This window comes from Macrobrachium rosenbergii, chromosome 50, assembly GCF_040412425.1.
Source record: "Macrobrachium rosenbergii isolate ZJJX-2024 chromosome 50, ASM4041242v1, whole genome shotgun sequence".
Taxonomy (NCBI): Eukaryota; Metazoa; Arthropoda; class Malacostraca; order Decapoda; family Palaemonidae; genus Macrobrachium; species Macrobrachium rosenbergii.
Window position 1 is genome coordinate 19,720,915 of NC_089790.1, and position 15,068 is coordinate 19,735,982.

The 15,068-nt window shown below is 37.3% G+C and overlaps 1 protein-coding gene across 1 annotated transcript; it reads right to left on the minus strand.

Moving 5' to 3' along the window:
• Positions 1 to 715: 715 nt before the first annotated feature.
• LOC136832720 (protein SpAN-like) lies at positions 716 to 13,905 on the minus strand. Its single transcript, XM_067094225.1, has 16 exons — positions 13,769 to 13,905; positions 12,197 to 12,244; positions 11,736 to 11,780; positions 9,630 to 9,819; positions 8,365 to 8,558; positions 7,855 to 8,058; positions 7,597 to 7,723; positions 7,049 to 7,183; positions 6,855 to 6,938; positions 6,184 to 6,346; positions 5,333 to 5,470; positions 3,105 to 3,339; positions 2,499 to 2,611; positions 1,821 to 1,956; positions 1,540 to 1,641; positions 716 to 1,302 (listed from the first exon to the last, which is right to left on the minus strand). The coding sequence occupies exons 1-16, from the start codon at positions 13,847 to 13,849 to the stop codon at positions 1,057 to 1,059; spliced, it is 2,241 nt and encodes a 746-aa protein (XP_066950326.1). The 5' UTR covers positions 13,850 to 13,905; the 3' UTR covers positions 716 to 1,056.
• Positions 13,906 to 15,068: the final 1,163 nt, after the last annotated feature.

Consider the following 15,068-nt stretch of genomic DNA (forward strand, 5'->3'; position numbering starts at 1 on the left):
GAATGCATTCCTAAACAACCAAATATAAAAAGAATGTCATAAAACACCCCATCCAATTTTACAGCATTTGTTTGCAATACACGTACTGCACACTATTACACTTTTACAAAATAGTTTTTTGAAGAGGAAAAATTACACCAATGAATATAAATGTAAAAAATAAAAAAATGAATGGAAACTGATAATGACTGCAAATTCACCAAGTGCCCAAGACTCCTGGGCCCTTACATATCATTTGCAATACAGTGATACAATGATGCACATGCACAAATTATTCAAGTTAAAAAATTTAAAAGGTATATGATGAAAGAGAAATTAACAGAGAAATAAAATTAACGTTCATTAAATTTGTTTATGGTATAACACTCCCAGTGTAGAGATAATAGTAGGAATGCTCCACTGTCCATCTCGTCAGGGTCTCTCTCTCATATATATCTTTACATTAAGTTTCGTTAAAATGCTGTTAGTGCTGTAGTATTTTAAATCGGTAAGTATGCATGCCTTTTCAATTAATATTGTCAGCAGGACTGATCACCATTCCACCTAAAGTCACACTTAAATTTTCACACAAATACTAATACTTTAGCCAAGGGTTACTTGACTCTGCCTCCTCCTTCTCCCCATTGCTTATCGTTCTCATACATTTGCTTCCTAATTCAAAAGCAAAAGTTTTTCAAATAAAATTTTATTTTTTAGGTTTAAAAAGAGAACTTCCGCACTTTAAGAACTTTTATTGTTTCTTAGTTCTCCACCGCTTAAATGGAACAGTATTCAGAAATGCACAGAAATTCTGAGTAAGCTTTGTTCAGCTCACCTTCAGACAAGAATAAATCTTCGTTAGAACATTATACTTTTCTCAAAAGTAAAAAAAGTTTTGTCAAGTACACTGAAATTCCTGTTCCATCTAACATGGCAAATTTACTAGGCATTTAGGTCTACAGTTATTTAAATTTCATTCCACAGTTTCAAGCCAAATTTCTCCAACAGTCACAAGCTCCCTAGTACATTGAAGAGATGCTTAGATTTTTTAACCTAAAAATGGTAACAAGTTGATCTTTACATCACAACTGTGTACTGCAATTTGAATCCTCTGTTACGTTTGCTGGCTTGGTAGACGAGGTCTATCTCATTCTGAATGGAAAATATCTGTGGTGGTAGGGTAGTCCCACAGTGTCGGGTCGATCCTGTTGCTTTTCGGTATTCCCTGTCTCCTTGTGGGTTGATCACCACATTGTTGGATTTGCAGGGATCATTTAAGTCGAATCCTAGGAAATCCAGACGCACTCGGTAAGATGATGGCGCCTATGGTCAAAAGGGAAGATGTCATTTGCAAAGATGAAGTAGGCATGGACTGACACAAACATACATTACACACATGTACATAATTGCACATATGCATTTGTAAGAGACTCATACTTAGGAGTATACACACACATGCATGGTCTGATATGCATTCACAGTAGAAGCCCTACAGTGACCCAACTGGAAGATTTAAAATCCTGAAAAGAAGATTTGAAGCAAAATGACTGCATGACTTACAATAATCCAGAGTTCGCACATCCTCCTTCGATTCCTGTCAACATTAGGGTACCGTGGAGTCTTGAATATTCCAGATTCTCCCAAAGAGGTTAATCTGATCACCTGATGATGAAAGAACAATAATCAAGTCCATGTTTTTTATTAGGAGGAATTATGCATACCACTTATCAGATTTATATGGAAGATCAAATTAATTTGCCAAGATTGTTTGTAAACCAGAGATACAATACATAATAAATTTATAATGGCAAGCCTCTGTGGAAATGCGTATGTTAATTTACTTTGTGACAAGATGTGTCCTTTTGTTGCATGCTGATGTTAAATCCAACATCTGTAATGGCACCATTGCTTCGAAACATTCCACGGAAGGAGAAATATGGTAGTTTAAGTTTCTTGCCACTTCTCTCGCCACAAAACCTGTAAAGAAACTAAAAATTAGGAGCTACTATATACTGTACTTTTTTTTTCTTAGGGGAAGGTCTTTGTGATTACAAAGAATTATGAATTATTCCACCCTGACATCAATACATTTACTCAGGCAAGTTTCGTGCTGTTAATAGATTATATTTGTGACACTAATGACATTCTTTCTTAATGACTGATTTATAACCATGCTTCAATATCAATACATATAAGAAGATAACCTAGAAGAGACCATTATGCTTTAATTTTGACAAAGAATTTAAGATGCCACAGAACTGTTTATATACACAGCACCACTTTCTTACATGAACAATTTGTAAGGAAAAATCAAAATCTTTTGATGTAAGAAGGGATAGAAAGCAAAGTAATGTTTGAACAAGTTTTTCATTCATGCAAGACATATTTGATGAAGGCTTCAGAAAGAAATGACCCGCAGCAGACATACATGAGATGTGCTGTAACTTCCATAGCCTGTGTATTTCATGTTGTATTGACAAAAAACAAGCAAAATTAGACAGAAAAACTCAAAAACTTACGCTTTCTGGACATCGTAGGGGTATGTGAATGACACAAAATCTCTGCACAATCTGTTGCTTTTGTCTTGTAGTTGGAAAGGACTGAAGGTAAGTACAGCCATTGCAGGTCTTGGCTGAAAGATTATGACATTTTCATGTCATGCATGTCATTTTTAACTAACAAAACACACACACACACACCTACCTTTTGCCTTTGCCCTTCACAGTTTCACTTTACTCATGGTCAAATAATGTTTAAATTTCAAATTTTATATCATGTTGTTATTCCCATATTATTTCAGCAAAAAATACTGTATTATGGTTTGAAAATGCTAGCCTTATTCCCTTCTCCATTCTGGTTGACACTCAGCCTAGTCAAGTAACTCTCACATATCCAATTACCTGTTTAGGCATGCTGAGAGGCACTTAAGCTATTATTTAAACATCTAAATGGTTCCTACCAGATCAAGAACTGAATTTGACAAATACTAGTGAGCCAGGTGTCCCAACCACCATGTTATGATTACTGTACAAATAAATAAATGAATAAATAAACAAATATACACATTACATATTTTTTTTTAGCAAATCCTCCAACAGACACCTTGCATTATCAACTTCACTTACTGTTGAGACACTCATGTTGCAGAAAGCATTGTTAGGATAGTCGCCTTGGCCAAAGTTTGGTGAGGTCCAGTAGTTTATCCCATTGTAGTTCTCAAGCTGGCAAGTATTGGGGGAGGCTGTGCTTGTAGACAGGGTTGTTGTAGGAGCTGGGGTGGTGGTTGTGGTACTAGTTGTAGTAGTTGGAGTTGTGGTAGTGGAGGTAGTTTCAGCAGTAGTAGTGGTAGTGGTCGGAACTCTGTAAATATTTTAGCTCTCAGTACTATGTTGACCACTATATCATTCAGTGTTTACTTTGTGATCATAAGTAGCCATAATGTACAATACCAAATGTAACCCATAAAGTGAATTCATCTCTAAACTTGCATTATCATGTAAACTGCATCAGCTTTTATGGACAAATTCTAAAGTGTAAGCAAATTCAGATATCTAAACAAAATAAAAATCAAAATTTGTTTTGATATTTCTTCACAGAAAGGTTCCAGATTTGAATCTGGTTTCATAAGTTAATGACAAAAGAATCCCTATCTCACAAAATGAATGAAATGGGTAATATGGAATCTCTTAAAGTGGTAACTGGGATGAAGCATACTGACAGATGGAACAGAAATTGAAAGTATACTCCAAGTATATGTATGTTGGTATATGTATATTTACATATATTGTATACAGTAATGGTTATGATAGGGTAGTTATAGAAGTACTGTAATGATATTTACCTCTACACAAAAATTATGTAACATTACACGAATAACCAACTTTAGATATCTGAAAACTTAAAACAGGCTAACTTGATACCGAAATAATACACAATACAAACCTTCTTCAGTTCACTTGTATTTATAAGTATCTTAAGCAACCATGTTGTAAATTTATTATCAATAAGTTTATTAACATATCAATGTTTATTAACATAAGTTAACAATTGTGAATAAAAGCTTCACAATAAATACAAATACAGTACAGGCAGTCCCTGGTTTACGACGGGGGCTCCGTTTTTACGTCGCGTCGTAAACCGAAAATCGTCTTAAACCGAAAAATCGTCAAAAATCCTAGAAAATCCTAAGAAAATCTTAGTTTTAATGCTTTGGGTGTATTGAAAACGATATAAACTACATTTTTATTTTCATCAAAAAACCTCCAAAGTTTTATTATTCTGCCGTTTTGGAGCCATATTTCTTCAGACGGATCAGCGTACGATGCGTCGTAACCCCGAAACATGCATCGTAAACCAGGAAATAATTTCTGATGAATATATTTGAAAAGCGTCGTAACCTCAGAACATCGTAGGCCGGACCTGTCGTAAACCGGGGACTGCCTGTATTTGCAAATCTATAAAATGACCCCATAAGTCATACTAAGTGGTTTTAATAGCAAAAAACAGGCAGTCTTAATACTTCAAAACTTAAAATCTTTTTCCATAAAATTTAGGAAGGAATTTATTACTACCTGTAGTAATTTTAATATTCATTTCTATGAAGGATTTTGTTTTATTAGGGTCATCATCAGTATAGAACACTTCAAGATTAAAAGCAAAGAGAAAGAGCCGTAAGCATTAGGCAGTGAAAGACGATTCCAAATCTTTCTTGACAAGTCCTGCTCTACCTGCACTGACTGATTTTGCCACTGAAGAAATAATTCCACCTCAAGTGGGACTGAATATCTTATGACAACTACAGGGTTCCTAAGATCTAAACTAGCTGGGCATCCCCAGGTATCTGCTTGATGGGTGTAAGAATAGAATGGAATATAAATTTAGGCCAAGGCCAAGCACTGGGACCTAAGAGATTATTCAGTGCTCAAAGGGAAACATAGTAAAAGGCTTTAAAAGTGTAACAGGAAGAAAACCTCACAGCTGCACTATGAAACAATTGTAGGAGAGGTTGGAAAGTAAGATGGATGAAAGAGAATATGAATCGAAGTACAGTAAGAGGAATGAAAGGCGTTGCAGCTAGGGGCCAAAGGGACAGTGCAAAGAACCTTAAAGTAAAATCTACAGTGCACCGAGGAAGGTACACTAACGGCATTACCCCCTACAGAGTTGATGCACGTAGGCTTGGATATTACTAAGTACAAACAAGCATCTGATTCTACTAAGGTGACCAAGTTGAGTGCACACAATGAGAAGTACTGCAAGATAGAGATACATTTACTTAGCAAGTGCTTTATAATAGGATCTTGCTGAACTGTTTTTCGACCCCTTAAAAAATGGCATAAAATGAATGACTCACGTGCATGATGAATCTCGCACGAATTCTATGTTTCCTTGAAAACCCTTGTAGTAGCTGGTGGTGGTTTTGAAGAATAAGATCATTTGGTTGCTGTCAGAGAGGAAGACTGAACCTGGGGAGATCATCTGTCCACAGTACCTTGATATAAACATGAATAATATGAATACAAATGTAGATGATATCTACTCAAGAAGGTAACACTAATTAAACAAAATGAGAGAACACACACACACATACGCACACTACAACTGATGTATGCACACCTAGATCTTGGACTAGGTAGTACTGTAGTTTAAAGCAACTTTAAGTACAACCATCACTGCTACACACATCGTATGTTGTTGTGATGGTTGTACTGTATACATATAAAGGTCTCTAAACTAATACCTGGTCCAAAGTTCAAGTCCATAAACAGTTATGAGTTTTTGTTACTGATGTTGTATTCTTTTGATTAAATTCCTAAAAGATCAATACACCTAATTTAAATCCATGGTGTCCTTGGGATAATTCAAGGTCCAGATCCTCCATGAAAGTTTTTAACAGTTTTGGATGGACTTTGAAAGTAAAAATATGGGGGAAGAAAACACATCTCAGGGGAAAAGCTACAAAAAGAATGGGCATTATGGCTGAGCACAACTGATGTTACGATGATAGCATTGTGAAGACAGAATATTGTAAGATTAAAGACTTTTGAGAAAATTGTGTTGTAGAAAGATCTGTGAAAAGAAAAACTAAAGTACTAAGAAGGAACTGTGAGCAGAATTGGGATCAGGAGAAAAATTGGAAGACAGAAAGAGATTGCAAAGACGCAGTTGTAACAAAATACGTGCATCTGTATTGTATCCTCCTACCAGTCTCCATCATATAAATTTCCAGTTCTGATCTCCAATCCGTCCCAGTAGCAGCATGGAGTACCATCAGAGCATGTGACTTGGGAGTACATCTGGAAATCATTTACAGTGAGCCTGACACGGTAGCAGGTTGGTGCCTGGATCCATTTGACACACTGAAGGGCTGGTGAAGATGGAGACAATAGGAACAGTTCAGCTGCATTCATAGTTTATATGCATGCAGCAGGAAGAATTTTTAAAAGACTCACTTCTCATTACGGTGTTCATTTAATGGTCAAGCATTTGCTTTATAAGTACTGTATTCATCATGATACCTCTTTCCTTTAAAAGATTTCTTTAGTCATGCAGGTTTGTAACAAGCTGAAAATTTTGATATGCCCAAAAACACTGCTTTACTTCCAGTGTACATTTGAAGTTTAGAATATTCACCAACCAAAAATCATGAAAATGGATGTATGACTCTGTCTTGGATGTCCTGTGGTAAAGAGTGGTCATTATTGGAGTGGCAAGCAACGAAACTTTAGAGATTTTAAGAATTAACAAAAACTGAAGTCATGAGTAAATTCTGCATCTGGCTGTGATGGCTTTGTTGTTGCTGATGGGTAATTCAAAAAGAAGGATTCTCATTCCATTCCACATTTATGGGAACATTGCAACTTGTGTTAACTTACAGGGATCGTAATTCGATGGGTAATTAGGAGAGGATACCGTGGTTTCAGAGGTGATTGTCTCAGAACAACTGCTCACCACTGCATCTATACCAAAAATAAACGAAAAAGAAATTAGTTATTGGAAAGGACAGAGCCGAAAGCAAAGGCTAGTGTATTTCAGGGATGAACGCACAGACATACAGTGCTGTCCTTACCATAATAGTCTCCTATGATATTTTCACAATATGTCCCACTTGTATGAGAAGGGCACACACAACTGCATGAAGAGCTCAGGTACCCTTCATTTTGGCAGGGGTCACTAGTTAAACCACAGTCAGCCACCCACTTATCTGCAAAATCAAGAATAAAGTAATCACGGGCCATTATGCTTCTATTTAGGTGGGAGCCAAGGACGGTAGCACCAGATTTCACTGTACATATAACTAAGAAATCAAATCATGAAAATTTCAGTGTTCCTTGAAGAAAATAAGGATATTATAAACCTTTATACTCTCAGTCATCAATGCAAAATCCCTACCCAATGCATTTTTAGTTAAAGATCAAAGGACTAAACGCTGCTGCAAACAGGTTATGGTACTCAAAACCCCAAGACTTGAATGGAAGCTATGATAAATGATTTACCAACCAAACCCCAAGACTTGAATGGAAGCTATGATAAATGATTTACCAAAGGTTTTTTATACAACTCTATGAGATCAACACCAAGTACTGCTACTTGCAGACAGGGGGTCTATTGGCTTACCAATACATGGGTACATGCGATTTGCTAGTAAGGTGTCTCTATGACTAAGCCCACTCCTTGCACCAATTAATTCTTGAGCCAGTGGGTATTTGGTGGCTATGGTCAGGTGTCCATTTTTGGTGAAGTACTGGAAAAATGAAGATTATTAACTGGATCATGTTGTATCTGGCATGCACGTGTGCACACACACACACGTATACTCTATATACACTATTGTAAAATACATAGTAATACTTAGGATCTGGCCACACAACCTACCGCTCCACCATAGTGCATCATTGAAGAGTAATCATAAGGCACAGAATAATTTGAAACCTCATTATCTGAGGCTTTATCGAAATTGTGCTCCCTTCCAGAAATGATGTTATCCGTGTTTACGACAACATAAGAGTCACGGTCATTTCGTGACTGTTCATGAAAAAAGCCCATTGCATGACCTATCTCATGAGCAACTGTGCCGAGCTGAAAGGAAGAAGAGAAGGGTCTTGTGCTACTATAGATGTCATACGATAGGAGGAATCTTTTCATACAAAATGTGAGGAACAATGACTATTGATATTAACTTTAGCTCTATTGTGCTATTACCAAAAGAACTAAAAGTAATGAGATGCTTTCATGATTATGCTAAAATTATCCACTGTTCTGCGCAACTAATAACCATGCTAAAATTATCCAACTGTTCTGCGCATCTAATAACCATGCTAAAATTATCCAACTGTTCTGTGCAACTAATAAAACTGAAGAAAAAGAATTTTAAAAGATAAATACCCCGGTACACCCAGAACCTATGGAGATGTCTTGGCCAGCCCAGGTCCACATTCGACCAATGTAGGACCAACATCCTGACCCAAGGATGAATCGCAAGTGGGGCTGACTTTGGTCATTGGCTTGGTCGAATTTGATGCAGGTTCTTTCCTCCCAATGAGCAATGCCAGCCAAAACAGCTGTGCGGTCAACATTGGCTGCAGTGGAGAACGATTTCAGTAACTCAAATCACACTTGGGGGGAATTGTTTTAAGGAAGCATCATTGGCTCACTTTACTGCAAGAAATTTTATTTGAAGAATCTGTTTCAATAAATTTTTTTTTTTCAGAGACTGAGGCTGTAAATGTGGAGAACTTGTGTTTCAAGAAAGGCTTAAAGGCTTAAAAACTTGCTTTCAGGGTGTAACACATCATTTGGAGTATCTGTCTTTTGGGAAATTATCGTCACTAATGCTGCCATGTCTCAAAAAGAGAGGGTATTTGCATTTACAGTCCTCTTACTTCATTTACATATATGAAAATGGAGAAACAGCAACTGGAGAGCAACATGCTGTTAACTGGTCAATCCATCACATATTTTCATGTGAATTATAATTAATCAGATTTTTTCTATTCATTGCAATGTTATTACAAACTTTGTTCAAACAAGAAGGATATGAATCCTTTATTTTCTGAGAGGAATGAGTGCTTACATCATTAACTGAAATCAATTACTGTACTGTTTCTCAGTGCATAAACTGATATGGTTGGTCAATAAAGTAATGGTAAGGAATGAACTAAAGTCTATTACTGGGTGAGTTAGTATTTCTGAGTGAACAAATTAATTTTACTGAGTGGACTGACTTACTGTAAAAGGTGCATGAATTAATAATTGTAAGACCATGATCTAGTTTGATGAAGACTATGGGATGGGAGGCTGGAGATAAAAAAAAAAAAAAAAAAAAAAAAAAATTCCAAGTCGACAAATCTGAATATTTAGTGGTTTTATTAAACCTGTTTAAAACTGTTTCTCCTACCATGTGTTTAATGCCCTAATAAGATAAAAAGGAGTTGCCAATTCTTAGTCCTGGCATGAAATGGATAAAATATCTAAAATAAAAAAAAAAAAGTCTGGATTGCCGGGCTTATTAGTATGTGTAAGACTAGGCGTCGGGCATAAAATGTCACCTTACTGTTATTCTAGGCTAAACTGCACTAAATTTCAAAGAATCACATTTCCCATTTAATTATGATTATGTGATGAACATGTGGACCTCCAGCAGTACTTACAGTCACCAAAAACGTAAGGAACATGGACGAATCCATCTGTGCCAACTGGCCAGCGGTAGTTTTGGGACAAGATGATTGCCTTCCTCTGGATCAAGTCTGCCCTCTGCTCAGGAGTCAATCTTATGTCGCTCTGGTAAAGTTCTTCTCCATCGACGTGGGTTGGATTCAGCTCTTCGAAACTCCTTTTCCTCTGGGAACAGAATGTTTAAATCATGATTTTTTCCTTTTGCTTACAATCTTTTATGTTTGTGAAGTGAACAGTATAGAATATAGAATTTAAGCCAAAGGCAAAGCACTGGGACCTGTGAGGTCATTAAGCTATTTAAGGGAAATTGAGAGTAGAAAGGTTTGATAGGTGCAACAGGAGGAAAACCTTGCAGTTGCACTATGGAACAACTGTTAGGACAGGGTGGAAAGTAAGCTGGAAGAAAGAGAACATGAACAGAGGTACAGTAAAAGGAATGAAAGGGGTTGCAGCTAGGGGCCGAAGGGAAGCTGCAAAGAACCTTAAGTACTACCTACAGTGCACTGATGGAACTGCCTCCTTATGGAGTTGTGAAGTGAAAAGATTACGTAAAAGCAAGAAAACTGTTAATGAACTTGGATTCTGTGGTGTGGACAAATCCGTCTCTTTTTACAAGAGAATAATACTGTAGTTGACGTTTGACTTAGAAAAGAATATCTGGATCTAGTAGGTCAGCAAAGTCTTTTCTGAATATATTCTTTACCAACAAAATGCCTAAGCTGAACGGGCTAAGGCTGTGATAAATATTCAAGATGATGAAACCTCTTTCTCTCTCTCTCACACACACACACACACACATTCTGGTGTAGGCAGATATCTCACATGCCGAGAAAACAGCTTCAATCATGCATTTCTACACCTTATCTTGATACAAGGTGGGTATATCATTTAATATGATCAAAAGATATGCATAAAGTATAAATTAACGAAACCAAGGCTACAAGGACCATTTATTAGGCTTTAGAAAATTGCTACACATTCATTCTGTGATAATATAACTGCTAATCCTGTGCCTTTTAACCCGGATTTCGGCAATTTAGGATACCAAATAGCTCTTGATGGATACTTTTTACTGTGTTAGAAGTGAAAGACATGAAAAGGTTAAGTTTCAGTAACTTGTAGTTTAATCATGTGGATATTCAAAACATTGAAATACACTAAAAACATGAAGAACAATTTCAAAATTAAATGAAGCGCATAAACTGTCAAAACCAAAACACAGCACTCAGGGGATGAGCATCAAGGGTTCTCTTCGCAAAACATGCACCAGTCACTCAAACCGTATCATTCTTTACGAGCATCCGTTCACATATTATATTGGGCTTACTTTGAAATACTAAATCAGTGAAGTTGGTAAAATAGTGATAGAAAATTCCTTCAAAATAAACAGCATTATTGATAGATACATTGGTAAAGGCAGGCATTTCGCAAAGTCCATGAAGCAATTTGTAGTGATGGAATAAATGAAGAAAAAATCTCCTTAGCTCAAGAAACGACGATAATATTAAGGGTACGAAGTTCCGGCTATTTGTTTTGAAAGTTTAATTGCCTCAAACATCGGTAAGTTACGCCTAACTTTATACATTTGGCCACTCATTTCCAAAGTAGCAAACTATTTCAGTATAGTTCGTTACTCAGGGTAAGCATTAGTTGGCAAGATATAAAGACTTCGAATCGACAAACCTAACTTAACCGTGCTTCGATAAAAACTGCTATTCACGAACCGCCATGACCCCATGCAGTGTGTCGCCACTTCACCAAGGATTAACGTACTCTATTAATCCTGACTTCACCCCACGAAGTTGAATTCCACGCGAGAAACGGCTTAATCACATATATTTCATTTATTCATCCAATTATCCATAATTTTGTGCATTAAAAAATGTTCTGATTGATGTGTTTGGTATGGATCGACTGAAATTGTAGAAAAAAAGATAATTTGTTACAATTTTAATCACTACAGTAATACAGTAATTACTGTGCTAAGTCTGGTACTGTAAAACGCACACACGCTATAAATCTACGTGTCTGTGTGTGTAGCGACCTGACCATGCGATCACAAACATTAACATTTTTCTTACCTTATCTAAGATGATTGGTTTCGGAGTTTCCGCTTCATTTTCATCCTGTAAAAGAAATTTAAAATAAAAGTTTATCAACCAGTTTTCCCTATTAACACGCAAGGCATACACACAAATTCATACGAGATTGGAACGGCATATTATAAAGCTAGATTGTTGTTCAAGATCATTCCTTAATCTAGTCACAATTAGAACATAACTTTTATAAGAGCGAACAGATTTCATTATACCACAATTTTAAATCTATATTGAATACATCTTATAGACTACATGCTTTTAAATGTCAAGTCCCCTTTTTTTCTTAATTAAATTTAATATCGATCTGGTGGGCAGAATGGATGGACGGCCAGACGATTAAATCAAGATGAATATGCAAATCAAATACTTCAGCATGTTTAAAAAAACGACAAAGCCTTTAAATAAATTTAATGCAACTATGAGATTAAGATCGTGAAACTTACGTCTATCAGGGTGATGGGAATCGGCGTCTCAAAATCAGTAGTCCCTGTCTGTGAGAGAAAGAAAATATTGCGCGCTGATTATACACCATTATATTTCTCTCTCTCTCTCTCTCTCTCTCTCTCTCTCTCTCTCTCTCTCTCTCTCTCTCTCTCTCTCCAGGGAAAACCAAAACAGCAATCCTTTCAGTGCCTTTCTCCATGGCTTCTTAGCGGTCACCTTCGCGATCCAGTACACATTGTTGGAAAATAAGTACCTAACATAAATGTTCATTCAAAACCTTTACATTATTAATATTATAGTATATATTTTAGCCAGCGTCACTTTCAATAAGTATAATAAATATCAATATTTATTGTTGTTATATTCCTGTAAACATTTTGCATATCGATATAAAGCGCTGCATTAGGACTCTAGGGAGACCACCTCTGTTTGGACGACAACACCCCGCTCCCCTCCCCCCCCAGGCCCCAACACACACACACACACACACACTTCACCACAATGACGCCCATCTGTGATCCATAACGGAAGGACTCGCATTAAATGAAGATCGTTATTTATTAAGCAAAAACATCGCTTTATTGTGCCCCGAAATTATTCTTAGTGCTGCTGGGCTGGGACTGGAATATAATATGTACTCATAAGCCAAAGGCCAAGCGCTGGGACCTATGTATTTGTGAGAAAGGTGCGAAATAATGAGCAGGAAGACAAGTACTGCTGGCTTATTGATGTTGTTGTTTCAGATTTAGCTCCCCTTGTGCCAGCACGGGCTCTTGCTCCTAGAGCAGCACGTAACTTTATGTTGACAAGTCTGTGAGATGGGTAGGTTAGATGAAAACTTTATCATGATGCATGAAAGTGATTTTGGGGAGGGGGTTTATTGATGAAACGACCCGCTGATAAAGCGGCGTGCGGAGTGCGGACGTACGTCTGGCCGTCTGCGTATAACGCAGAGACCGCGGGTACAAAAATTTACAGGTGACCTGAGGTCAAACTATTTCTCTACACAAATGGAGGTCCCGTAAAAGGAATGAAAGAAGGGGTTGCATCTAGGGGCCGAGGGAACGCTGCAAAGAACCTTAGGTAATGCTTACTGTGCACCGCGTGAGGTGCACTGACGGCACTAACCCCCTACGGGAAATAAGCGGGCAATAAGTTGCCTCGTTCACTGAAAAGGCTAATAATAGAACGACAGATCTATTCCCTGTCTACAGAGGAAAAAACTGAGTGAGGCCAACCCCGAAAGATGTAGGGGAAACCAAAACCGGGCAAGGTAAATTTACAGTTTAGAAGTGTTACTGCTTTCCAGTGAGAGGAAGAGAGAGAGAGAGAACAAAGCGACCCAGTCCACAGCTCTACCGACTCGCCCAACGAAGAGCTTAATGTGAGAGGAAGAGACCCAAGAGCAGTTTACTAAAAACAGAAAAAATTACAACTGATTAACAAATGGAGACCAAACACATACGAACAAAAACTTTCAAATACTTCTGAAAGGTCAAGAGCAAGTAGTATGCCGTGATATTACAAGGTAACGAAAGTCTTTATTTGGTGGTTAATAACTGCAAACTTACGGTGGGTGACGACGACACTATCGAAGTCAATGCTACCAACAGGATTAAAGCCAATACGAGAATCCCGAGCTTCCCCGCCATCTTGTTCTCCTTGCAGAACAGGAAACCCAACTGCTGAATCTCTCGAGTAGCTTCTGTTTTTATTATGGGACAAAACTCAACCGAGGCCTCAGGGTGTCACCTCACGATCTAAGCATTTGAGGTGAACGACTCCATTTTTGAGATCAGCCTAACACATGTTTCTCCATTCACCTTTTACCTTGGGGCTTTAAAAGGGAATTGAAAGGGTAATAACTTACTGATTTATTCAAGCGAGCGTAATGACAAAATTCATCACCTTAAAGTCTTTCATAAGAGTACTAATTAGTGCCCTGTGGTCATAGCATTAGCCGTGCCCTTCAAAAAGGTGTCCCGTCGCCCACAAACTCAAAGCATCGTTTGTGAAAAGATTAACTTATTAGAATTAGAATTTCATATCCACGAGAGGCAGTAGCACATGTGCCTGGGGACCGGTGCAGAAGTGTAAAAAATGCTACGTGTGAAACTGACCTCTCGCGTTAGTTACACTTTTTTTATAATACTAATCTGAATACGCCAAATTGTTGAGAAAAAGTCTCTCTCTCAACATGGCTGTCTTAAATATTTATATAGATAAAGCCCTATATCCTTCGCCAACCTTCTAGTTAATCATCTAAAAACACTTTTTAGCCAAGCCTCATCAAATTTTACTCTTTTTGCATCAAGTTTATTATTAACCTTTTTCAAATATCTTATTCTGAAAAATAAGGATATTTTTTGCCAAGAAATTTGTTACTTCAGTCACAAAGTTTGTATTACACATTTCATTTCATTCGCTCGATTTTGAGCATTTTCCTCCCTCTCAAATTTCTCCATTATTTTCTTTAATTTTAAAACTATCAGATTGTTTCTGATCAGTACGATTGAACATGGAGCAAGAGTAAACCTCAATATCTGCTTGTCGGTAAATGACTCTTTAAAAACGCCTCACCTTGGTCGGACCGATTCAAAAATAGTTCCATGCACTGAGAATGCACAGGCCTAAAAATGTTTCCACTTGCCCGTGATAGGCTATACGTAAGCATTACGACTTGCAGTTTTCGGGAAATGTTTATAAAGTGAATAAGACCCTTTATTGTAAATCGCTCATTAACAGGTCTCATCTCATTAAAGGATATGGAGCCGTTTGCCTCTCCTATTTCAATCAATGTCAAACATTCGATCTCATCAACGACAAAACAAGGTTAGGATGTCCGCTCACAAATAATTTTTTATTGCTCGA